The sequence below is a fragment of the Crocuta crocuta genome, unplaced genomic scaffold, assembly GCF_008692635.1.
Source record: "Crocuta crocuta isolate KB4526 unplaced genomic scaffold, BGI_CrCroc_1.0 scaffold1177, whole genome shotgun sequence".
In the NCBI taxonomy this organism is placed as follows: Eukaryota; Metazoa; Chordata; class Mammalia; order Carnivora; family Hyaenidae; genus Crocuta; species Crocuta crocuta.
In genome coordinates, this window is record NW_027527921.1 from 127,228 (window position 1) to 151,664 (window position 24,437).

The 24,437-nt window shown below is 48.7% G+C and overlaps 1 protein-coding gene across 2 annotated transcripts in view; it reads right to left on the reverse strand.

Moving 5' to 3' along the window:
• The window catches only part of BCR (BCR activator of RhoGEF and GTPase), a 120,760-nt gene that overhangs the window by 95,852 nt on the left and 471 nt on the right, over positions 1-24,437 (reverse strand). The window contains exon 2 of one of the 2 annotated variants that reach the window (XM_077749236.1): positions 23,526-24,437. This exon is cut by the window's right edge and continues 62 nt beyond it. In XM_077749236.1, the coding sequence (XP_077605362.1) occupies positions 23,526-24,437 (912 nt within the window). The remainder of the gene's footprint in view (positions 1-23,525) is intronic. The other variant, XM_077749219.1, reaches the window with a different exon arrangement.

Consider the following 24,437-nt stretch of genomic DNA (forward strand, 5'->3'; position numbering starts at 1 on the left):
AACCTCCAGCAAGCTGATGAAGCAGCCAATATCCTCTCCTGCTATCTGTCATAACAGTAACAATGATAACAACAATAAAATGAGAATAACCAGTGTTATTAAGCACTCAAGGCATGCCAGGAGCTGGGCTAAGTGCTTTTCTTGCACGCATCATCTCACTGAATCTTCAGGGCAAGTCCCTGAGCAGACAGCTACTCTGATTCCTATTTTACAGATGAAGAAATGTTATCTATCCTTCATCAAGTCTCAGACCTGCATTCTCCAAAAGTTTCAAACTGGTATCTTACAATCATCTCCATGACTGGAAGTGTTTCCTTCCCTTCTAGTGGCACATCAGCTAATGGTACACCTCACCAAGAGGGTGTCCGAAGGAATGAAATGCCCCACCCTTCCAGCAATGTAAATAAAAAGTCCTCGCACTGTCAAGTCTGCCAAGTCTTCTGCACACAAGACCCTGATACACAACCAAATAATTCATTCCCCAGTCCGGATTAATACTTGGAACAGGGTGTATAGTTTGCCCCCTGCCATGTCTCTTGGCCGGAAAGCAGGTGCATCTATTTTCCTCTTTAAATGAGGAACCACACTAAAACACAGAGTTATAAACACCCTGTCGGTCAGATTCAGACTGGGTGGACTGTGGAGGTTATCAAGTATGTCGGGAGATGCAGGGCAAAGCACACAGATGAGCATATTCCGTGGATGCAAGTCTACAGTGCTGTCCGGTTCCAGATCCAGACAAGAACCATCCTCCTGCCAACAGCCCACAGAGCCCGAGGGTGCCTGCTTCAGGCCCTAGCAGCCCTGTGGGTTTTGTGGACCTATGCAGTAACAACTCTGCCAAGCTTCCAGAAGTGTGCTCCTTGCTAAGGTCCTAGGGTCCTGGGCAAAGGGTTGGTGTCCCTGTAGACTTCTAGTATAATAGAGGTTCCTAGGGACATGTGTCAGAAGTTACATGCCCAAGGACTATGGGTGGCGAAGGAATCCAACTGTGAGGACAGCCCACCCTGCAGATTCTCCCTTTGACTGAAGTCAGTCCTCAATCCACAGCTTGGATTCCAGGCTGCGGGTGACCATCGTGGCCATATGCCACGGCAGCTTTTCTCCTGCCTCCAGCCCCCTTCCTTGGGGCCTGTCCAATCTGGCAGCAAAAATAACTGGGGAACTCAGCAGCTGGCCTCACAGGGAAGAAGAGAGGCACACAGGAAAACTGCAGGCCTTTCTCAGAGGTTGGAGGTCCCAACCTCCCAACCACATGCCACCTCTGGGATCCGAACCCTTGGGGGAGGCTGAGGGCAAGACAGGTGGAACCCAAGACAGGTAAGTTACAGAAAAGGGGAGCAAGAAACCCAAACAGGGGTTTGCTCCCTGGTACCCTGAGGGAAGCAGCCCTGAACCCAGACAGAAAGGCCAGGCTTGGGGAGGAGCTAGGAATACACCAAGGGGTGTGTTCCTCACCTCCCCATACCCATCCCCCAGGATGTGATGCAGCCTGGAAGATAAGCCTTTGGAAACCATAAAAAAAAGACAGTGTCCTCCAAGAGCCATGTGCTGTCTAACCTCATTTGCATGAAATGTCCAGAAAAGGCAAATCCACAGAGACAGCAAGCAGATTAAGACATCCAGCACTAAGGGGTGAAGAATGAGGAGAGACCACTGGGTGTGAGGTTTCTTTTGGGGGTGATGAAAATGCTCTGGGATCAGATAGTGGTGGTTGGCTGCATCACTCAACTCAATGAACAGACTAAAAAACAGTGATTTGGTCCTGAGGGCTGAATGTTCCAATGAACACTCTTTATAAAAGAGACCCTACAAAGCTCCCTCATCCCTTACACCATATGAGAACACAATGAGAAGACAGCCATCTATGAACCAGGAAGCAGACCCTCACAAGACACCAAATCTGAGGGTGCTGTGATCTTAGATGTCCAGGCTCCAGAACTATGAAAAACAGATTTCTGTTGTTTACAAACCAGTCTATGGCACTCTGGTAGAGCCGCTCAGGATTCAGGATTCTAACACCCTGTTCTCTCAAGGTAGAGGGGTTTGTTTACAGCTTTGACCAATACATGACTATTTTCTGAACTTTCTGTTATGGAAATTTTTAAACACATACAAAAACTGAGAGCAGAGTACCATGGAAGTCATGTCCCATCACCCAGCTTCAATGATTATTAACTCATGGTCGGCCTTGTTTCAGGGGATGAACACTCAACACTGAGAAGCAGCTGGAAATTGTTAACCAGGCAACCATCTCCCATCCCACCTCTACCCCCTCCGGTGACTTCTTAAAGGAAAAAGCCCTTGTGGGTATAGAAAGACTGACCTTACCTGCTTCACAGGTTCTGTGAGGAACTCTCACGAGGGCTCCTGAACAGATGTGAGACACCCACATAGGGCTCTATTAGCTTATTTCATAATCACTAGGAATTAAAAGGCAGCTCACTATAGGACAGAGGTCAGCAAACTCCAGCCCACAGGCCAAATACAGGCTAGCACTGTCTGTTTTTGTGTGATCTGGGATCTAAGAATGTTTTTTATACTGTTATTTATTCATTAAAAAATTTTTTTTTAATTTAACGTTTATTTATTATTGAGAGACAGAGCATGAGATGGGGAGGGGCAGAGAGAGGGGGAGACACAGAATCCAAAGCAGGTTCCAGGCTCTGAGCTGTCAGCACAGGGCCTGACGCAGGGCTCGAACTCAAAAACCAGGAGATCATGACCTGAGCTGAAGTCAGACGCTCAACCGACTGAGCCACTCAGGCGTCCTTTTAACATTTCTGAGACAGAGAAAGACAAAGTGTGAGTGGGGGAGGGGCAGAGAGAGAGGGAGACACAAAATCTGAAGCAGGCTGTCAGCACAGAGCCCTATGTGGGGCTCTAACTCATGCACTGCAAGATGATGACCCAAGCTAAAGTTGGACACTTAACCAACAGAGCCACCCAGTGCCCCTGTTATTTTTTTTATGTTTATTTTTGAGAGAGAGAGAGAGAGAGAGAATGTGAGGGGGAAGGGCAGCTGAAGATCCAAAGCGGGCTCTGCACCAACAGCAGTGAGGCTGATGTGGGGCTCAAACCCAGGAACCACAAGTTCATGACCTGAGCCAAAGTCAGGCACTCAACCAGCTGAGCCACCCAGGAGCCCCTGTTTTTTATTTTTACATGATGACACTTTAAATGGTTATATAAGTGCCTACTTAATAGCCTCAATTTCTCCTTGGCCACAAAGCCTAAATTAGTTACTGTCTGGCCCTTTAAGAAGAGGTCTGCCAACCCCAATACTACCAAGCAGAGAGCAGAGGCTCAAATAACCACCCCTGGTTCAAATCCAGGCTCTGCCTTGGAAGCTTCTTACCCTTCTAAGTTCCTGCTGTCTGAGCATCAACGTGGCAGGCACCACCTAGCTCCCTGAGAAGTGGAGTGAATGGGGCTCAGATTCTGGAAGGATCCCATTACAGGGAGCAAAGCCAAACCCAAATGCAAAGTTCCAGTAAAGAGAGGGTTCCTCTCTCTCCTGTAAGACCACTAAAGAGGGAACACCGGCACACTCTGGGGGTATACTCACTGCACTGGGAGTCAAAGTGCACAGGGAGCTGAGCCTGCCAAACAGAAAGTTCTTTAGGAAAGTGCAGACTTCCGCTGAGGCATCCATGCCCCACTGGAGTGCAGACAGTCAACAGTCTCCTTCCTGCCCTCAAGCCCTCCAGACGGACCAACCCATCCCCAGCACTGGCCAGCTCCAACACAAGATAGTCCCTGCTCCACTGGCAATGAGAATGCTCAAGAAAGTGTAACAGGGACCAGACAGAGAGCTTCCCGGCAGGCAACAAGCCTGGGACTCTGACCCCAGGTGGGGTCTATGCCAAGCAACAAGGACCAGTCATCTGTAATGAGGGAAAACAATGGCCCCATGGTACCAAATGTCCCTATCATCGCGGTGTGGAGATGTATGCAGGCAACAGGCATGCAGGCAAGCCTTGCTCATCTCAGTGCTAGCCTTAGCACAAGTGTTCCTGACTATGCAGGGCTGTGCTCCGGCTGGCAAGACACCAGCTGGCACTACCAGGCCTCCCCCTGCCAACCACCTGCCTGAATACCGTCACCTCCGCCGAGGCAGACAGACACCCTCCACACTGCCCTCATGTCCTCCCACTTCGATCTGGGCCTCCTGCTGTCCATGCTCTGCATTTCAGCACGTTGCCCAAGTGATACCCGCATGGCCTCTGAGCACCTGCTCCCGGCCCAAGGACTAGCCAATGGGCAGAGAAGGAAAATAAAAAATGAACCAGCAGAAAAGCATCATGGTTCCCATTTAAAATTGCATGCAGAGCCAAATCCACCCCTTGGCTCACCACAGGCTCTCTGGACCCCAGTCACTGCAGGCGGCCAGACTCATTGGGGTCTTACAACAAGACTGCTTTGAGACCCCTGCCAAAAAGGTTTTCCAAGTAATGTGCTGGGAGCTCAGAGCAGCATGACTTAATTTTATTTGAAATCACAGAACTAAAAAGGGATCTTAAAGATGCTACTGTGTGGCTTGCTCACTTGCAGGTGGGAATTCAGAGGCCCATGGAGTTTAAATGAGCTACCAAGTATCAGAGCCAATGAAACAGCCAATATAGGCAGCACAGAGCAGAAGGAGTAAGTGTGAGCCCCAGCTCCACAATCCATGTACAAGCCAGGACGGCTACAACTCATGAACTGTTGGCTCTCAACAGGACTAAAACAATGAGGTGGATGCCCACCACAGTGTGATGAGACAACTCACCAGCGTCAGAGAACTATCCATCCCCTTTCCTCCCCAAGCCCTTATACTATGCTGCCCTCCCTCCAACCATGGCCTTGCTGCTGCCCTGACATGGCTTCTGTCAGCTGAGTGTGGCCAGGCAAGCTTCTCTCCCTTCTATAAAATCGTTTTTCTACCATGGAGTTCAACTCCCTTAGAGCTTCCATTAAAGCCAGGCAGGAACTCCATGGGCCAGAATTAACTGGACAATGCTATCTAGTATGCCTAATCCACGGCCAGGATGCGTGGAAGAAAATCTGATGTGCTTTTCCGATTCAGTTACAAGCAGCCCAGGGCAGCAATAAACTATCAAGTTTCATGATAAACAAGGGGACAGCGAGTTCTTTCCCCACCAAGAACCACAGAACTGACAAAGAACTAAATGTCACGTAACGAGTGGCCTCAGGAAGCTTCCCAAATAAGAGACTAGATGGGTGTGGCCCCCACTCAGGGCCTCTCTTGATTCAGGACCCATGGGACCTGCTATTTCTGGGGATCATCAAGGAATTAGGAGTTATGATGGGACCCAGTTTAGGGAAGATGCCTCCTAAAAAGCAGACCTTAACCTCAGATCCTGCATCTCTAGACAAAAACCCCAGATCACAATTTTGGATTTTTTTTTGGAGAAAGAGAGAGACAGACAGACTGCAAGTGAGGGAGTGGCAGAGAGAGGGAGACACAGAAGCAAGCTCCAGGCTCCTAGCTATCAGCACCGAGCCCAGCACAGAGCCCAACACGGGGCTCAAACCCACAAACTATGAGATCATGGCCTGAGCCAAAGTCAGATCCTCAACTGACTGAGCCACCCAGGTGCCCCACAATTTTCGATTTCTGAGAGGCGAGTCTCCACAAGGCCTTCCTCCCCTTTCCCCTTGCCTCAGGGGAAGCCTTTTTTTTTTTTTTTTTTAAACCTTCTGATGGAACCACTTCAGTAAAGTCCTATAAAAGGAACAGGGCAAAAAAGAAGTCCAAAGAGAGCAAAGGATTCATTATAAAACCAAGGGTAACCTGGAACAAGACATTCCTGGAAGGTAATTTGGCAGAAGGCATCAAGGGTCTTCAAACCAAGCATACCTCTGACTTGGTAAACCTTCTGACAGATGCCCACCCTCAAGGAAGGAGGCAGAAATGCAAAGAGAAACCCATTATCAGAAGATGTTCACTGAATGTAATGAATGCCACTGAATTGTATACTTACAATGTGGTACACACAAACAATGGGATATTATTCAGCCTTAGAAAAGAAGGAAATTCTGACACATGCTACACCATGGATGAACCTTGAGGGCATTATGCTCAGAGAAATAAGCCAGTAATACCGTATGAGTCCATTTATAGGAAGTCCCTAAGAATAGTCAAATTCATAGAGACAGAATAGAAGAGCGCCTGTGAGTGGGTGGGGAAGGAAGGCTTGGGGAGTTAGTGCTTAATGGGGAAAGAGTTTCAGGTTTGCAGGATGAAAGGCATTCTGGAGATGGATGGTGGTGGTAGCGGCTGCACAATAATGTGAATGTATATAATACCACTGACCCATACACTAAAAAATGCTTAAAATGATAAATTTTATTACATATGTTTTATCACAATTTTATTTTTTATTGTATTTTACCACAATTTAAAAAATTATTTTTGAGAGAGAGAAGGAGAAAGAGCAGGAGCAAGAAAGGGGCAGAGAGAAAGGGGAAAGAGGATTCCCTCTGTGCTGCTGACAGCACAGAGCCCAATGCAGGGCTCAAACTCATGAACCATGAGATCGTGACCTGAGCTGCTGTCAGACACTTAATTGACTGAGCCACTGAGGTACCCTTGTACACATTATTTTAAATATATATATATACATATATATTTACACGTATATACATGTAAAAGTATGTACATAAATATAAGTATATATATGAGTGTATATATATGTGTGTGTGTGTTTGTTTATTTAGTTAAGCAATCTCTACCCCCAATGTGGGGCTTGAACTCATGGCTCCAAGATCAAGAGTAGCAGGCTCTTCTAACTGAGCCAGTCAGGTGCCCTAAGCTGTATACTTTATTTATTTATTATTATTACTTTTTAATGTTTATTTTTTAGAAAGAGACAGCATGAGCAAGGGAGAGGCAGAACAAGAGGGAGATACAGAATCCAAACAGGCTCCAGACTCTGAGCTGTCAGCACAGAGCCCGATGAAGGTCTCGAACTCACAAACTGTGAGATCATGACCTGACTGATGTCATATGCTTAACTGACTAAGCCACCCAGGTGGCCCTAAACTGTACACTTTAAATGGATGAACTATATGGTATGTGAATTATATCTCAATAAAACTTACATTTAAAAAGGAAAAAAAAAAAAAAAAGATGCTCACTGGAGAGCCTGGCTGGCTCAGTCAGTGGAACATGCAGCACTGGATCTTGGGGTTGTGGGCTCAAGCCCCATGTTAAGTATAGAGATTACTTAAAAATTTTAAAAAGATGGTCACTGAAATATTGCAATTATCAGCTACATTCAGTAAAACTTTAAATGTCCAACAAAATTAATAATATAAGATCAGTTAAACTGTAACTATAACTCTATCACAAGGTAACAACGGGAGAAAAAAATAATGTTTACAGGGGAGCCTGGGCGGCTAAGCCAGTTAAGCATCGACTTAAGTTCAGGTCATGATCTCATGGTTTGTGGGTTTGAGCCCCACAATGGGCTCTGTGCTGATGGCTTAGAGCCTGGAGCCTGCTTCAGGTTCTGTGTCTCCTTCTCTCTCTGCCCCTCTGTCTCACACTCTTTCTCTCTCTCTCAAAAATAAACATTAAAAAAATCAAAAGATAATAATGTTTACAGAAATATTTAGTAAAACAAGAAAATGCTCACACTCACTGACAAAGGCAAGACACTCAAGTAATATAACAGTATCTTAGCTACATAAAATTACAGATATGATTTTATAATAAAATCGGAAGAAAAGAAAATCTCCACTAACACTGAGCAGGAACTTGTCTCCCTGAAGCTTCAGATCATTAATAACAGGTCAGCCGTCCAAATATGACCTAAAAGAAATCCATGCCCTCTTCCACCTGCCAACCATTTAAAACATATAGCTAGTACTCATGGATTCCTGGAGGTGGATGGTTTTCAACCCTGGCTGCAGATGGAATCACCCACAGAGCTTTTCTAGAAACCCAAGCCGGCTTGGAGGAGGAAATCAAACAGCCATGGGTAACTGTTCATGAAGAGGGGTGACGACTGGATGCTGGGAATGACTGACAGCCAATAAGAAAATGGTTACCTCAGTCCTACAACCACCAGGACCTGGATTTCTGCCAACAGCCTGAATATGGGGGAAACACGGAGCTCCAGATGGGAATGACAGGAGTCTGAGCCCTGGGCAACACTTTGACTGTAGCCCTGGGGCCCTGAGCAGAGGGCCCAGCTAAGCCATACGCTGACTTCTGACCCATGGACACTGTGAGGTTTCAAAATGAAACAAAGAACCTCACAAACCAGATTCTCTGGGAGTGACCAGCTATGGAGATGTGTGTGTGACTGTTTTAACTACAGCAGAGGCAATCTATGTGGGCTGCTAGGGTGGAGACCTAGCTCTTTCATTCTCTGCCAGGCCAAACACCCCCATTTCCCGTAACGACTCTGCAGACAGCCTTCAGGCTTAGTGGCACTGAGCAGAGTACAACTACAGTGTGCCAAGGCCTGCACACTTCCATCAATACCAGGCAAAACTTGGACACCTAAACATCACGTGCTATCCTGCTGATCCCTGACCCCTAAAAGGTCTCAGGAAAATGAAAACCCACAGTCCTTTTCCAAGTGAACCACAGCCCTGCCCAGCCTTTCCAAAACCCCTCTGAACCTTCCAAACAAAACAGCGCTGACAGGGAACAGCCAAGGACAGTACAGGATCCTGACCCACTACTCCTGCCTGGTCTGTGTACCCCAGAGCCTGAGAATCAGGCCAGGCTGGATGTCTGAACACACATTGCAATGCCTGCAAGTTTCTCCTCGGCCTTTGATGTCCAAGGTCATGTTTTATGCTCATGTCTAGTCATGCCCAACTTTGAATTCAATAAACAAAAAGTGACCCTCCTCTCCTTAGGAATGGCTCTGATTAATTCACACAATGGAGGGAGCTTAGTGCTTTGGGGCCAGGGAGAAAGAAGAAAAATGAGGAGACATCCATGTGATATTTTCTCANGCAGCCACAACCCTGCCTGTTGTTCCTTAACAGTTTCGCACCTGCAGAATTAGGAAATAGGCCCCTTGCTGGCTTTCTGGGGGCCTGGCTGCCCAGCCCAACACAGCAGACATTTCCTGAGCAGAACAAAGTGCCTCCCCCAGACAGCCAGCAGGCTGGGCCTCAGCCCATTAACCTCCCCAGACTTCCTTGCCAGAGTTTCTGGAACCTGAGACCACAGACTAACGGGGGATAAATAAGCAACCACAGGGCTCAAGGGGCTGGGGAAGCCAGGAGATGACAAAGGAATTTGGGGACCAAGTCTCTGACGCTTCTATCTAGAGGTGTGGACATCCTTTTCTAGAGCCATGCAGGTCTACTTCTGGAGCCTCACCCGGCTTCCTAGACCCCCACCCTCCCACCACACACACCTCTAACAGTCCTTCTGGAGTTTTGCCTGCTCTTCATAGAGAAGAATCTGCTGCAGCAACTCACACCATCTGGACACCGAAGAAATACCACAGGAGAGGAAACCACACTTATGCTAATAATCACCACCGGATTTCTTAGAGCCAAATTCTAACAGCGGCTCACCAGCTGCTTTGTGGGGCGAGCGTGGGCCCATCTGACTGCTCTGTGACAAGATGCTGTTCCACAAGGGCCTCCCTACCAGGTACCCATGTACATGGTTGTCTCAGATCCCAGACCATTACTATGACTCACTGGGGCCCCTAAGCCACAGGCTCCATATCTAACAACCCATTAGCACAGGGTTCATCACTGCATTCCTCTCCGACCACGCTCTGCCACCAGCCACAGAGACAGGACCCACATGGCTACCCTTTCATTCCCCTCTGTGCCAGCCACAGGGCAGACCTCTCTGTCCCCTCTCAGACCTGCTAAAGGTGGACCCCCATCCCAACCCTTCCAAGCTTGCTTCCTTGCCTCACAGCCACCTTTATCTCTCTCCCCTCCTGATCTTCTCACCCCTTAGTCACCTCCTACCTGCTGGGCCCCAGGGTGAACCCGGTCTAAGTCCTTGAAGCAGGCCACATGCACAGGAGGCCCTCATGACTAGATGCCAATTAAGCCACATTGCTCCTGGACACTGTTCAAAAGTAACTTGGTCAGTCCTCTGCTGGGGCCACTAACCTCCCCACACATACCTTGATCACCTCCTTGGAGTTCCCACTTGGACTCTGGGACCAAGCATCCATGAGTAGACACTCAGAGTAGAAACCCTGATCCCAAACCCCTGACCCATTTGCCTTTCTGCACATAAACTCCCCTCTTGGCTCAGACTCCTCTCTCTCATGAGACCCTCAAATATGCAAATCCTAGGCCTGCTCCAGCCCTCTTCTCCCTACATACCTACCCTGCTTCTAGTCTTCCTCATCTTTCCTTGCCCGGCCCTTTCTCTTAAAGGTCTGCAGCCTGCTGCCCGCCTCACCCCCGCGCTGAGGCCTCTAGCACACCCCTCCCAACCCTCAGGCTTTCTTTTCTTCTGTCACCCCTCCCACTGTCGGCCTGCTCTTGTCTTCCCCATCTTCCCCCCAGCTCCCAACACATCTTCAGGGGCCCCATCTCCCACCAGTCCATTTTGCATGCTCCTGGCAATTGCCTTTCCTGAGGTTAAGCTCCAAAGAGCATCCTCTCCCCTGCTCAACAACCTTCAATCTGCCCCATCACCCTCCAAGAAAGCACAACATCCTCAACCTGGCTTCTGGGTCCTGCAGAACATGACACCAATCCTCTCTGATCCACCCTCAGCTCCCCTGTTGCCCATATTTTATACCAATTCTCCAACCAAACAGGTTCTACTATTTCCTCAGCACAGTGACTACTTTCCAGCTTCTGAGCTCTTGCCTACCCTACTCTCTGGCTAGCAACACTCTTCCCCAAGGACATGGGGCAAACGTGAGGCCTCACTGCCCTCATGCTCTCTGGTATCACTCTCTCCACAGACCCAAGACCTGCCCTACATCATGGTCAAGTGTCAGCTCATCCCTGCTCCTCTCCTGGTCTGCACGCTCCTCACACTCTAGTTAAGGGCTCAGTGTGAACCATCTTCATATTTCCTAGGACAGTGGAAGGGACTAACCCTCCTGAAGAACAGTGTTTTCCCCTCCCCTTTGCCTCTTAAAAAACAGAATACTTTAACACTACTGAACTCTGCACGTAAAGTGGTTAAGATGATACATTTTATATCACATGTAATTTTTTTCCATAATAAAGACAACAACACTGAAAATGAGGGAAAGAGAAGAGATCAGTGAGACAGGTCCAGCTGGACCCTGGTGCTCTCAAAAGTGGATGAATAGGGGCGCCTGGGTGGCTCAGTCGGTTAAGTGTCCAACTTCGGCTCAGGTCATGATCTCACAGTTCGTGGGTTCGAGCCCCACATCGGACTCTGTTCTGATAACCAGCTCAGAGCCTGGAGCCTGTTTCGGATTCTGTGTCTCCCTCTCTCTCTGACCCTCCCCTGCTCACGCTCTCTCTCTCTCTCAGAGATTAAAAATAATGAAATAAATAAATAAATAAGAAAGAAAGTGGCTAAATAGCAGGAGGGCTCAGTGTCCTGTGTCCTTTAAGGGGGTTTGAAAAACTGGCAGTGTTTTCTAAATTAAGAAAGCAATTGGAAATAAGGAAGGGAGGGAGGGAAAGAGGAAAGAAGGACGGAAGAAAAGACCTGTGAAGTACATTGTACATTTTAGGTAACAATCCCATGCCTCCAAATACGAACATGGACACGTTCATGGACACTTTCACCCATGTTTCTACAGAAGAAAGTGAAAAGCTTTCAGAAGTCAACATTCACAAGTGAGTTACATTTTCTGGTCTAAGACTTGGGCAAAAAAAAAATAATACTGTTTTGGCACATGCCAGCTTGCGCACACACCTAGAGAATGAACACGCTGTTGTGAGCATCCATCTAAGATAATGCACTGGTCAGGCCACTGGGACTTGCAGCTAATTGGATGATGGCTCTGAGTCTGCTGTGGCGACCTTCGTGCTTTGGAAAGGACAGGAAAGGTGGGCACCTGCATCCCTGGTCTGGCCTGTGCATCCCTAGTCTCACATCACAGTCACTCCATGACAGCAGAGAGGGTTGTGAGACAAAGATCACCTTGTCTATTCAACTGTGGAAGAAGTCCAAATAAGTGGATGGCCTTGAGCCCTGTACCTAAAACCTCGGACAACTCCACCATGGCAGGTCCCTGCTGCTCGCCATGAGAAAATGCAAACCTCTGCAAATGCACATGCTACCCAAAGCACTGGCTGCTCTTCTCCCTCGAGCAGAGGCTTCAGTCAGCTCAGCCTCTCCGGGGCTTGCTGTCCAGCCACCACCCACGCCCGGCACCAAAAGGCTTGAGGAAGCAGCTCTGGAAACATCGTGCTAAGTGAAACAAGCCAGACACAAAAAGACAAATGCTATTATGAGTCTGCTTTTATGAGGTCCCTAGAGCAGAAAGGAGAATGGTGGGTGCCAGCAGCCGGGGGGCAGGGGGAGTGAGGAGCTGCTGTTTAATGGGGACAGAGTTCCCATCTGGGAAGATGAAAAAGTTCTGGAGATGGATGGTGGTGATGGCTGGATGACATTGTGAAAGCACTTAATGCCAACGAACTGGATACTTCAAGATTCAAACGATACATTTTATGTTCTATATATCTCACCACAATAAAAACAGGGTGAGGGGGCAGCACCTAGGGAAAGACCACTGCTGTGAGGTCCACAGATAGAAAGGGCTGCCTCTGAGCAAGCAGGTCCCTCATGGACAGACCCATGAACTGGAGCCTCAGGCTGAATGAGGAATGAAACTGAACTTCCCTGGCTCCTTTCCCTGGTGAGTCCGCAAACTCCCAGCCACCACTTGGCTTCTGGCATCCCGTCCCTCCACCCCCCCAACACACCGAAGCCCTTCCCCAAGGAAAAGGAGGCTCCACCAGTCCCTCCAGAACCTCCACACACAGGGCTGACCGAGGTCCCCATGAACCAGCAGAGTGAGCCGGGGCGCAACCACCCGTGTACCAGAACATGGCAGGAACATTACTCAGCTGCCAAAAGGAATGAGGTGTTGCTGCAATGCTATAACATGGAGGAACCCTGAAACCTTATTCTGACACAAAAGGCCATATTACACAATTCCACTCAGGTGAAATGTCCCAAAAAGGCAAATCTACAGAGACAGAAAGTAGAGTAGTGGGTGCCAGGGGCTGTGGGAGAGAGGGGGTCATGGTGGTTAAATGGAGCAGTTTTCTTTTGAGGTGATGGAAAATTTTTCTCAAATTAGACACTGGCGATGGTTGCGTAACTCTGTGAATATACTAAAAAACACTGAATTGTATGCTTTAAACGAGTGAATTCTGTGGTGTGGATTCTACCTCAGCCATTTACGAAAACACTACCACCAGTCAGGAACGTAGCTCCTCATTCACAAGGTGAAGGGAAGGAAACCAGGGAATCGCCTGCCTCCCCTCATCGTAGGCACCAGGCAGGATGGAGACCGCACGTGCCTCTAGGTCTCTAAGCAAGACTCTCTGGAGCTCTCAAAAAGATAGGGACGAGGGGCAGCAGGGTGGTTCAGTTGGTTGAGCATGTGACTTGGGCTCAGGTCGCGATCTCATGGTTCCTGAGTTTGAGCCCTGCATCGGGCTCTGTGCCGACAGCTCAGAGCCTGGAATCTGCTTTGGATTCTGTGTCTCCCTCTCTCTCTGCCCCTCCTCTGCACTCTCTCAAAAATAAACAGACATTTACAAAATAAATAAACATTTAAAAGACAGCAAGTAGGAAAAGAGAAAGAGCTCTGCCAGCCCCAGCTGTGCTACAGGTCCAGCTACCCTAGCCCCTCAGGGAGGGGGTCAGGTGTGGCTGGGGAACAGCAGATGGCAGTGGTCACCATGGGCCACCTGAACTGCCCCCAAGGCCCTGGGGGAACATTACCCGGCTCTTCCCCACACCCCACAGCTCACAATGGGGGCTGGAGCCTCACCACTCACCCACTTCAGGGGCTGCCCCGCACACCTCAGAGGCACCCAGCCATGGCTGTGGCCAGCTCTCCAGAATCCTCCCTAACTGTACACAAAGCAACACCCTCCGGTCTGTGCAGCCTTAGGCAACTGCAGATAGAGACTGCCTATGCCAAAGCATTAGTACTTTTCAGAGCTTCCCGTCTTCCTCCTTTATTTCCTATTAAAATAAGAAAGTCTGTGGTTTTCATTTCCTCTCTTGAGCCCTCACAATCACTGAAAGTGAGAACAAAGTGGTTCTAACCCTTTCCTCCACCAAGTTGGAGGTGAGGGCGCTCTATGAGAAAAATCAAGAGGTCTCTCTCTTCCTCCAGCCTCTAGCTGCTGAGGCCTCCAGAAGTCACAGCGCCACATAATCAGGAACACTGCAAGAGGGGTGGATGTGGCCCCAGCATAGAGGGCTCAGCATGATGACGCATCACAGCAGAGGAACTAGCTAACTTCATTTGGGGTCAGGACGCAGAAAAGATACATGCTGTACATTTAAGATGTAAGAATTCCACTCAACCCCCAAGGACATACTATGAGAAGGAAAAGAGGGGGCCCATGGCTGTGGCAGACCCCTGGGACCCCCCTGGAGCTCACACTGGACACCCTTGCTGAGCCAAGCGGGTAAAATGGCCTGCAACTACTGAATTATGCATTTCTACTTTAAAATCTCTTGCTAAATGGCATTCAATCAACCTGCATTAGATGCCTGAGAGAGCGACTCCATGAGACTAGACAGGGGGCCAGACCCTCAGGGACCATTCGCCCTGTGCACTCATGTTCCCTCAAAACCTCCCAAGGAAGGGGTCATGGTCTCCAGCCCACAGAATTAACACCCTGTGCAGGACCACACCCTGGATCTACCTTTAATGTCTGCATCCCCCCCAACCCCCCCAAGATTAGGTTGATACATGTTGCCTCTAGATCACTTTTAGAATATCTATCTCATCACTTGCAAGGATATATGTATATAAATGATATGCAGAAAATCTCTCCTGCTCTACTGGCATGCTAAATGACTCAAGCAGCATACATATTTTTTTAATGTGTATTTATGTATTTTGAGAGAGAAAGAGAGTGAGCAGGGGAGGGGCAGAGAAGGAGACACAGAATCCCACGCAGGCTCTGCATGGTCACCACAGAGCTCCACACGGGGCATGAACCCACGAACCATGAGATCATGACCTAAGCTGAAATCAAGAGTCAGACACTTTAACTGACTGAGCCACCCAGGAGCCCCTCCAGCAGCGTATTTTAAAAGGAGCATGTTAAGCCTTTAAAATGAAGTCAATCTTCAAAGGCTCTTAAGGCAACAGAAGTACTTCGAGTGGAGGACCCCCTTGGCCTGCTCTATTCCTGGATTTGCTGTGGCTGGAGGAGCAGGTCTCTCCCTCTCCTGCTAGTGGCCCCTTGCATCTCCTGGTCAGCCAGAGACAGGTCCTTCCTAGTGCTCCCTGGGCCATGCACTGACCCTCCATGCATGTAGCCAGCATCTCTGTCACATCTTCCCAGTCAGGAATTGTCCCCCTGCACCTCTTGGAACCTGCTCACAGCAGAGCACCGTCAGCGTCCACCAACCCCCACTCTCAGCCCTTGACCATTGGGTAGAAAAGGCAGACAGACGGGCAGTGTCCTCGAACATTTTTATCCGCTTGGGCCCTTTACCACATGACTCGCTACAGGAATGAATCTTAGCAAAATGCCCCAGGAGGACGTAAGGAGAGTGAGGAAACTTCCTGAGAGATTTGCAAAATAACAGAGAAAAAGGACATTTCTTAGGTAGCTGATACATTCACGGACTTGCCTGAAGGCTGGGACCAGACGATTCCTATCACAGCACTTGGCTTTATGTGTCTGTCTCACCAGCAGACTGAAAATGACCTGCTGGGAAGCCTGTCGCCTGATACTCAGCATCATTCCTGCTTGAAACGTGTTTGCTGAACATCCCTTCCACCTACTGGGCGGGGGTCACTCTGTGCCCATTCTCCTGTGATTGGCATCATCCCACAGTCTGAGGAGAGAGGCTAGCACCAGCCCCTCCACTGACTGCCTGACATTGGGCAGGTGTGTGTGTCTCACACCCCCTCAGATACAGTCAGTTGATGGCATATAATTAAGTTCATAATCTTGCTCCAGCCACGTCACAAGAATGTTTTGAGGGCACATGAAACAGCCTCCACCGAAGGTGTAGTTACTACACAGGTGGGGCATCACAGTCTTCCTGCACCGACCTCAGCAGACGCATCTTTGAACCCCCCAGTCATCTCTCCCTTGGGCGCCAGCCGCCATCCCTGGCATTTTGCAAGGTCGCAGTAGCAAGCACTGGAATCGAAGACGGCTAATGAGTAGGCCCCAGTCTGAGGATTTGGAAAGCTCTCTAAGGTTGAGCAGGGGGAGAGCAAGCCTCACCAAAGAAGGAAAAATAATCTCCAGATAATTTCCAAAGCTAACAAGTTTCCTTTCTGGGGCACCATTGGGGCCCCTGAAAATCCAATGCCACTTATCTGATGGGGTTAAGCAGGATTAAGAACAGGGAAGGTTCTGAGCAAACAGAGGCCTCAGAGAAAGGGTCTCATTTCTGTCTCTGATCCACAAACATCCAAAAAACCCAAGACACAGACAGATCTACATGGGCTCAGGACACCACTATCTCACTGAACATGGTTAAGAGCCTAGACTGAGGCATGTCCAAGGACACCGAGGTAGGACCTTGTCTTAAGGATTTCACTACCCTGGAGAAGGAAGTCAGAGAGACACAAGAGTAACAGGAAATAGCTACAAACATACAGTGGAAGAAAGATATATAGTTAGGGAAGGCGCCAGGACATCACAAAAGTTTTGTTTTAGTGTGTTAGTTTTTATTTTACTTTTTTTTTAATGTTTTATTTATTTCTGAGACAGAGAGACAGTGTGAGCAGGGGAGGGTCAGAGAGAGAGGGAGACACAGAATCTGAAACAGGCTCCAGGCTCTGAGCTGTCAGCACAGAGCCTGACGCGGGGCTTGAACCCACGAACCGTGAGATCATGACCTGAGCCGAAGTCGGACGCTTCAACCGACTGAGCCACCCAGGCGCCCCTATTTTACTTTTTTTTTTAATTAAAAAAAGAATGTTGTGTGTGTGTTAGTTTTTAAAGACAAAGCCCCTGGAGGTTAGCCTTTCCACAAATCCGTGGATAAAGGCAAGAGAGAATTTCCATGGAGACAATGCCCAGCACACAGCAGATGCTTAATAAACACTTTTGAGTGACTGAATGGGGAGAGGTGGTTGCCTTGGTAACAGAAAGCTAGGTAGAAATCAGGATAAAAAAGATATGGGAAGAGCTATGTTAACAACCTAAAATTTTAAAGAAAAAAAATTGAATAGGACAAAAGGATCTTAGGATAACGGGGTCCAACCACATTGTAAGAAGTGGCAACCCATGGAACTTTAGGACACAGCTCTCCTGATGCCAGGCTGTGTTTTGTTGGCTCTCCGAGTCTCCTGTAACACCGTACGATGCATTATTCAAATTCTTCCTGAAACACAGCTGGTGAGGCCAGCACAGGTTCCATCTCTCACTGCCATGGCAGCCTTTCCTCTGTTGCCCAATGAGGGACTCATGGCATGTTGTGGGCTGAACTGTGTTCCCCTCCCAAACTCATATGTTGAAGCCCTAATCCTCAGTACTTCAAAACATGACTGCATTTGGAGATGGGGGTCTTTAAAGAGGTGATTAAGTTAAAATGAGGTAGTTAGGGTAGTACCTAACTCGAAAGGACTTGTGTCCTTATAAGAAGAAGATATTCTGGACACACAGAGAGAGACACCAGGGGTGCACAGGCAGAGAGGGATGACCACGGGAAGAGGCAGTGGGGCGGGGGGAGGGCAATAGGGGGGCATTTGCAAGCCAAGCCAAGGACCGAGGCCTCCGAGGAAACCAATTCTGCCAGCACCTTGATCTTGGACTACCAGCCTCTAGAAATAAAAATTCCTGTTATTTAAACCATCCAGTCTGCTGTTTTGTTATAGAAGCCCTAACAACTAATACACTGGGCCACTTCACAAACATGGGTGTAAAAGCCAAGGAAATATCACCATCACTAACAGGTGTTTTCCTAAAGAGAACATACCTATTAAGGGCCAGAAATGGGAATTAAGGATGAGACAACTGCTCCCGGCGACTTCAAAACACTACCTGAGTGAAACAAACCACACACAGAAGGACAGATATTACAGGATTCCACTTATATGAGGGACCTAGGATGAGCCAATTCACTGGGACAGAGAGTAGAGTGGGGGTTGCCAGGGCCTGGGCTGGAGAGAAGATGAGTTAGTGCTGAATAGGGACAGAGTTTCACTTTTGCAAGATGAAAAAGTTCTGGATATGGATGACAGTGATGGTTGCACAATGTGAAGGTATTTAATGACACTGAATGGTAAACTTAACAATCGGTTAAAATGGTGCATTTTGTTACCTATGTTTTACCACAAGAAAAAAAATAAACCTATCACATGTCATACAAGTAACATTTTTCTTAATTTTATTTTTTTGAGAGACAGAAAGCAGGGGAGGGACAGAAAGAATCCCAAGCAGGCTCTGCATTGTCGGCACAGAGCCTGACGAGGGGCTTGAACCCACAAAGTATGAGATCAGATCTAAGCCAAAATCAAGAGTCAGACACTTAACCAACTGAGCCACCCAGGGCTCCCTGCTTAAGTAACATTTTAATATAAATTACTACATCGCTTTCAAAGCAAAAAACCCCCAAAACACAAAAAAACAAAAAACACCCTCAAAACAAAATCCTACACAACTGTATTCTAGTCAGGGAGAGGGACCCCAATGAAATTCATAATAAATAAAGCCACCAACCCTACCTCTTAAGCCTTGATCTAAAAAGCAGCCACAGTCAAAACTCAGGCCTACTGTTTGACAACCTGGGTGCACTTGAAAATGCCCATCCATTCATTGTGAAAGAGAACCCTCTCAAACCACAGGGGTGAGCTGCAGATGGGGCCTCAGGTGTTGTCGGGTCTTCTCCCAAGTGGGCTGAGCTTATGGCTCACCTGGACATTTGTCCTAGTAAAGACAGCAGTCACATACACAGGGCCACAGGACTCCTGGCCAGGGTGGGGAGGTAGCTATTGAAGCCTGAGACAAAAGGGAGGATCACAAAAGGCACATTCCCCTGAAGCCATGCAAATCGACAGCATTCCCAGCTAGCTCCTTATTTAATGAATTATCTAGTGAAACATTCCAGAGTATTTCATTCTATTCCCAAAACAAAGAAGTTATCCTTCCAGAATCAGAAAACCCTTTTAATATTTGAACTAGACTCTGCTTCCACCCTGTTGATGAGTCAATGGTCTCAGACTTTACCTGACTGGTTCCGTCCACTCTGCCTCTGCTCACAGAGAGAAGCCTGTACTCAGTTCAAAGGTGACCACAGGCTCTGATGTAAAGAGATGATGATCAAGTCAATGCAAGGCCTGCATGACCTTTTCCTGGCCCAGAGTTACTCAATCTAACTGGTGGCTGATCCATTCAATCACCCCAGGGGAAAACAATGATCATTCTAGTGACAACACACTGCCACAATCCAAAGAGAAAATTAAACTGCTTAACAGAGATGTGAAAGTATAAGGCAGCAACTCACATGAAAGCTCATAAAGAAACACAAGACATGGAGTCAGGTCTCATGAATAATACTTGGAAAGGGATCCCAGAGCTGAGTGTTCAGATCAAGAATTCCTCAGACCTGCAGGGCACCTGGCTGACTCAGTTGGCAGAGCATGTGACTCTTGATCTTGAGGTTATAAGTTTGAGCCTCTCATTAGGTGTAGAGATTACTTAAAAATAATTTTAAAATCTTAAAAAATAATAACTCCTCAGACCTAAAACAGTAAAGGATCTTGGATCGTCTGGTCTCTCTTATGAAAGCGCTCACCAAAGCTCTAGGAAAGGGAAGTTCAAGGACAGGGACAGAGTTAAAGATGTACAGCAGATAAGATGCTTCCCAACTTCTCAACTCCCCAACCTAACCCCATAGCTGTGAAAAGGAGGAAGGGACATTCCAGTAAGTGCTATGTGTACAGCTCTGAGCAGACTCTCTGGGAGATCCAGGAATGAACTAGAGATCTTTGCCTTTAAAATACAACACGGGGGGGCACCTCGGTGGCTCAGTCAGTTAAGTGTCCGATTTCAGTTCAGGTCATGATCTCACGGTTCATGGGTTCAAGCCCTGCATCGGGCTCTGTGCTGACAGCTAGCTCAGAGCCTGGAGCCTGTTTCAGGTTCTGTGTCTCCCTCTCTCTCTGACCCTCCCCTGTTCATGCGGTCTCTCTCAGAAATAAATAAAACGTTAAAAAAAAAAAAAAAACAAAATACGACACAGTCTGTTCTACCATGTGGATGAACCTTGGGGATACTATGCTAAGTGAAATAAGCCAGACACAGACGGACAGATACAGTATGATTCTGTTTATATGAGGTATTAAGAGTAGTCAAATCATAGAAACAGAAAGCACAGTGGTGGTTTTCAGGAGCTCAAGGAGAGGAAATGAGGAACTGTCATTCAGTAGGGAGAGAATTTCAGTTGGGGAAGATGAGAAGAGTTCTGGAGATGGATGGTAGTGATGGTTACACAGCAGAATGAATGTGCTTAATGCCACTGAACTAGACACTTAAAAATGGCTAAAATGAAAAAAAAAAGGCTAAAATGGAAAAAATGGCTAAAATGGGTTAAGATGGTAAATTCAGTTATATATATTTTATCGCAGTAAAAATAAATAAATAAATAAACAAACAAACCACAGTCCAGAGTCACAGAGGGCTGACATGGGTGCCCCCGAGCAGTGCTCCCACTGCTCCTTGGGGCAGCCAGCTTTCCCCACCCTTTGCCACGAGCATGTGCTGACAGGCAAGGCCTCTCTCCAGTGCTGCTGCCTCCGAAGCTTCCCTGATCTCACTCTGGCCACATAAATGGTGTGTATGTGTGCTCCTGTCTCCCATCAACCTGTAAGCTCCCAGATGGCAAGGCTACACTCTCTCCTTCTATGTAGCCTGCATGGTAGAAAGCGAAGGGTTTGCACACAGCAGGGCTTATGGCCGATGGGCCCTGAGTGTGTGTAGGGGAAGCACCCATGGACCAATTCAGTCATGATTTTCAGGTGTAGTGTAGGGTGATGCAAAAAACACCCTAAGGTGGCCACATTCCGGAAGGAATGCATTTGCATTCCCAGAGGGACCTGGAACCCCTGGAATCCCAGCTCTGCCACTTCCTGGTTTCATCCTTAGCTATGGCTGGGCAGACCCATCACGAGGTGATGTAAGAGCCTGTGAGGGGCCCTGCATGAGGTACACTGCCCCCATGCCTGGTAGAAAGTGGCAAGTGGTCATTTCAGCTTCTTCCCTCGACACCAGGGGCCCTCAACTCAAAAATATGAGAGCATACACATCCAAAGGGATGCTAAGGCTATTAGATCTGGGTCTCCATGTCTGCTGCTGCTGTGAAAAATTAGGGTGCTTCCACTCCCTCCCACACAGTGATTTTCCTCTTTGTCCCTCTGCAGGGTGCAGCCCTACCCAAGCAGGCCCCACGGCTGTCTAAAAAACATCAGTAAACAGTTCAGAAAGAGACAAATGGCTTTGCCAGCACAGGCTCCCTCCTTCCCCTCCAGCCACTACCCTCAGAGGAGTGCTGAGGACAGAGATGAAGACTCCCAGAGCTAAAACCACCAGTTTCAAAACCTAACAGGAGAGAGAACATGGGGCCTTGAAGACAATTAGAGAAAGATCCAGAAAGTCCTAAGAGTGGGGTCCAAGTTGTAAAATTACCCCCTCAGCCATTTACTGAGGGCCTACCATGGGTTACACACAGAGCTAGGGTCTCGTCCTGGCAGCAGCTATATGAGAGGGAGGCCAGAGTCGAAGACAAGGGGAAGAGCGTCCGAAGGGTGACCTACTGAAAACACATTCGGTCTGACCGGTCCCCACTTTCTGGAAATTGAGAATTCACCATCAGCAAGAAAATACCATTTCAGATTGCAGGTCTCCATGAAAACCTCTCATTTTCTTTATTGAGCATGTTCTCCCACATCCTGGTACTGAGGGCCAGTTCAAGCTGGCTCGCTCCATCGACAGCTGGCCAGACAAGGCTTGTGCCCGGTGACAACAGGGAAATCCTCCAGACCCCAGAAGAGCCGCTCTGCCTACAAAGCAGGCTTCTAAATACTACAACCTTTCTACCCCCAGCAAGAGACCCAGGAGACGCAGCTGGGTCAGGCTGCAGGTCTGAGCAGCCAGCCATAGCCACCCCCAGCTGCAAATGGAAGATCAGCAACTGAATGTATCTAAAACAAACAGGACAGAGCACTGATCACAAAAAGGCCTCTTGACAGAGCCAAAAATAGCCTTACTTGTTTCAAGAGGATTCTCAGGATCAAAGCACATACAACTCCATCAGCAGAAAAAGAAAAATCAATGGAGCGGAAAACCAGATCAGCTCAACAGGGATGAGGACTCCAAGAAATCCCTTACACTCTCTGTCTCTCTCTCTCACACACACACACACACACACACACACAGCCACCCAAATCCCACACCCACCCACCCTCTTCTTACTCAAATCTTACAAACTGTGCCTGGATCTTAAAACCCAGTCCTATCACCCCCAAAGTTACATACACAATTCTAGAGGTTTGATCTTAGGGTCAAGAGTCAGACCACGGATTAGGAGATCAAAATGAGCACCAATATCCACTCATCCTTGGGAAGACAAGGAAGCAAGAGCGCACTGAAGGATCAGAAAATGGAGCTGGGGTAAGATGCACACAAGAGCCTATGGGTAAGTAATGATGGGTGATGTCTGCCATCAAAGCCAGGCAAATCAGAACAGGTGTGGCTGTGCTTCAGCCCTGGATAAAATCTTCACCCCCATCGATTTTCAGTGGCCCACTGAGTCAGAACTGCCTGTCACCTCACTTCCTCCTAATTCCCATTTTCACCTGCTCTGACTTGCATTCGGGCTGATGGTTAGCAAGCGTGACACTCTGGCTTGGGAGCAGCTAGCACACCTTGGGTTCCCCAGACGTGTCTCAAAACTCTTCCAGGTCAGGAACAGTCGGGGTGGCAGGGAATTCCCAAGACACATATCAATCTCTATTGAAAACACCCGATCCAGACAGCAGAGATGGCCTCCTCTTAATACCATCCCCACTGCCTAGAGTGCTGTGATTAAAGGGCAAGGAGACCACCACCCAGGGCACCATGGTCCCAACCCAGAATACTCTCACAAGAAGCATACCACTCTAGAACCAAATGAACAGCCACCTACCATCCCTACACACTGGCCCTCCCAACCCAACTGCAGTCCAAACACCTGGAATCTGCATTCAGGAGAAAGTGGGGGGGATGGCATTTGTTCAGGAGCAGCATGAATCCTTCCTGTCCACAACAGCATGTGAAAATCAGTCCAAAAAGGTATCTATCTATTTCTTCCCTGCCAACGAGCCCTTTTCTTTTCCGGCCAGAGTGCAAGTGTGCCCACCCAAGGTGGTGGAGGTACCCACCTGCGTCTCCCTGGAAGGTGCCATCCTGAGGCAGCCTGCCGGATAAGCTGTCCCCATCGCTGGGCCAGATCTGCCCCGTCTTACGGACGCCCACGATGGTGGCCTCCGACACGATGACCTGGCCCTGCCGGTGCCGCTTCTGGCACTGCGGCGTCGGGGGGCTGCTGCTGTCAAAGGACTGCTGTGAGTTCTGTGAGGGTGACCGGCTCTTGTCTCGAAACATGCGGTAGGTGGTGGGGCTGGGGGACACTCGGCTCGACTGGCCCGAGGAGAAGTCCTCCTCGCTGGAGGTGAGGTTCTCGTTAGAGCTGCAATCTGGGGTGTAGCCGCCTCCGCTGTCCTCAAAGCTCCGAGGGGAATAGGACCTGCGGGGCCAGGTAAGGCGCTTTTCCTGCTCCGAGGTGCTCTGGCTACGCAGAAGCGGGCTCTTGCCCTCCCCTTCCATCATCATACCTCCAACGTAGATGCTCTGGTAGGGCTGGTACTCCAGGGGTGGCCAAGGGGGTCTGCTGCCGCCGTTGGCGTTGATCAGGTTGTCTTTCAGGAAGCGGGGGTTCAGCTCTGCGTCCTCGTAGTCGCCGTCGAGGCCGCAGCTGCTCTCCGAGGTACGGCCCCGGTAAGAGGACCTGGGCGCGTCCCCCAGGCTCGGCCCGGTGCCGTGCTGAGACTTCTTACGCTCCATCTGCATTGCTTGGCTGCCCAGAGAGCTGATCCGGTCCGACACTTCTTTGTCGTTGACCTTCACCAGGCCGCGCTCGTGATGAAATTCGACGTTTACGTAGAAGGGCTTCTCGGTGTCCGCCGCCCCAGGCTGGCCGTGGCCCTTGCGAATCCTCTCAAAGTTGGACCTGAGCGCCGCCACGCTGGTGGGGGGTCCGCGGTCTTCCCGGTCCGCGGTCGCGAGGGCCCCGG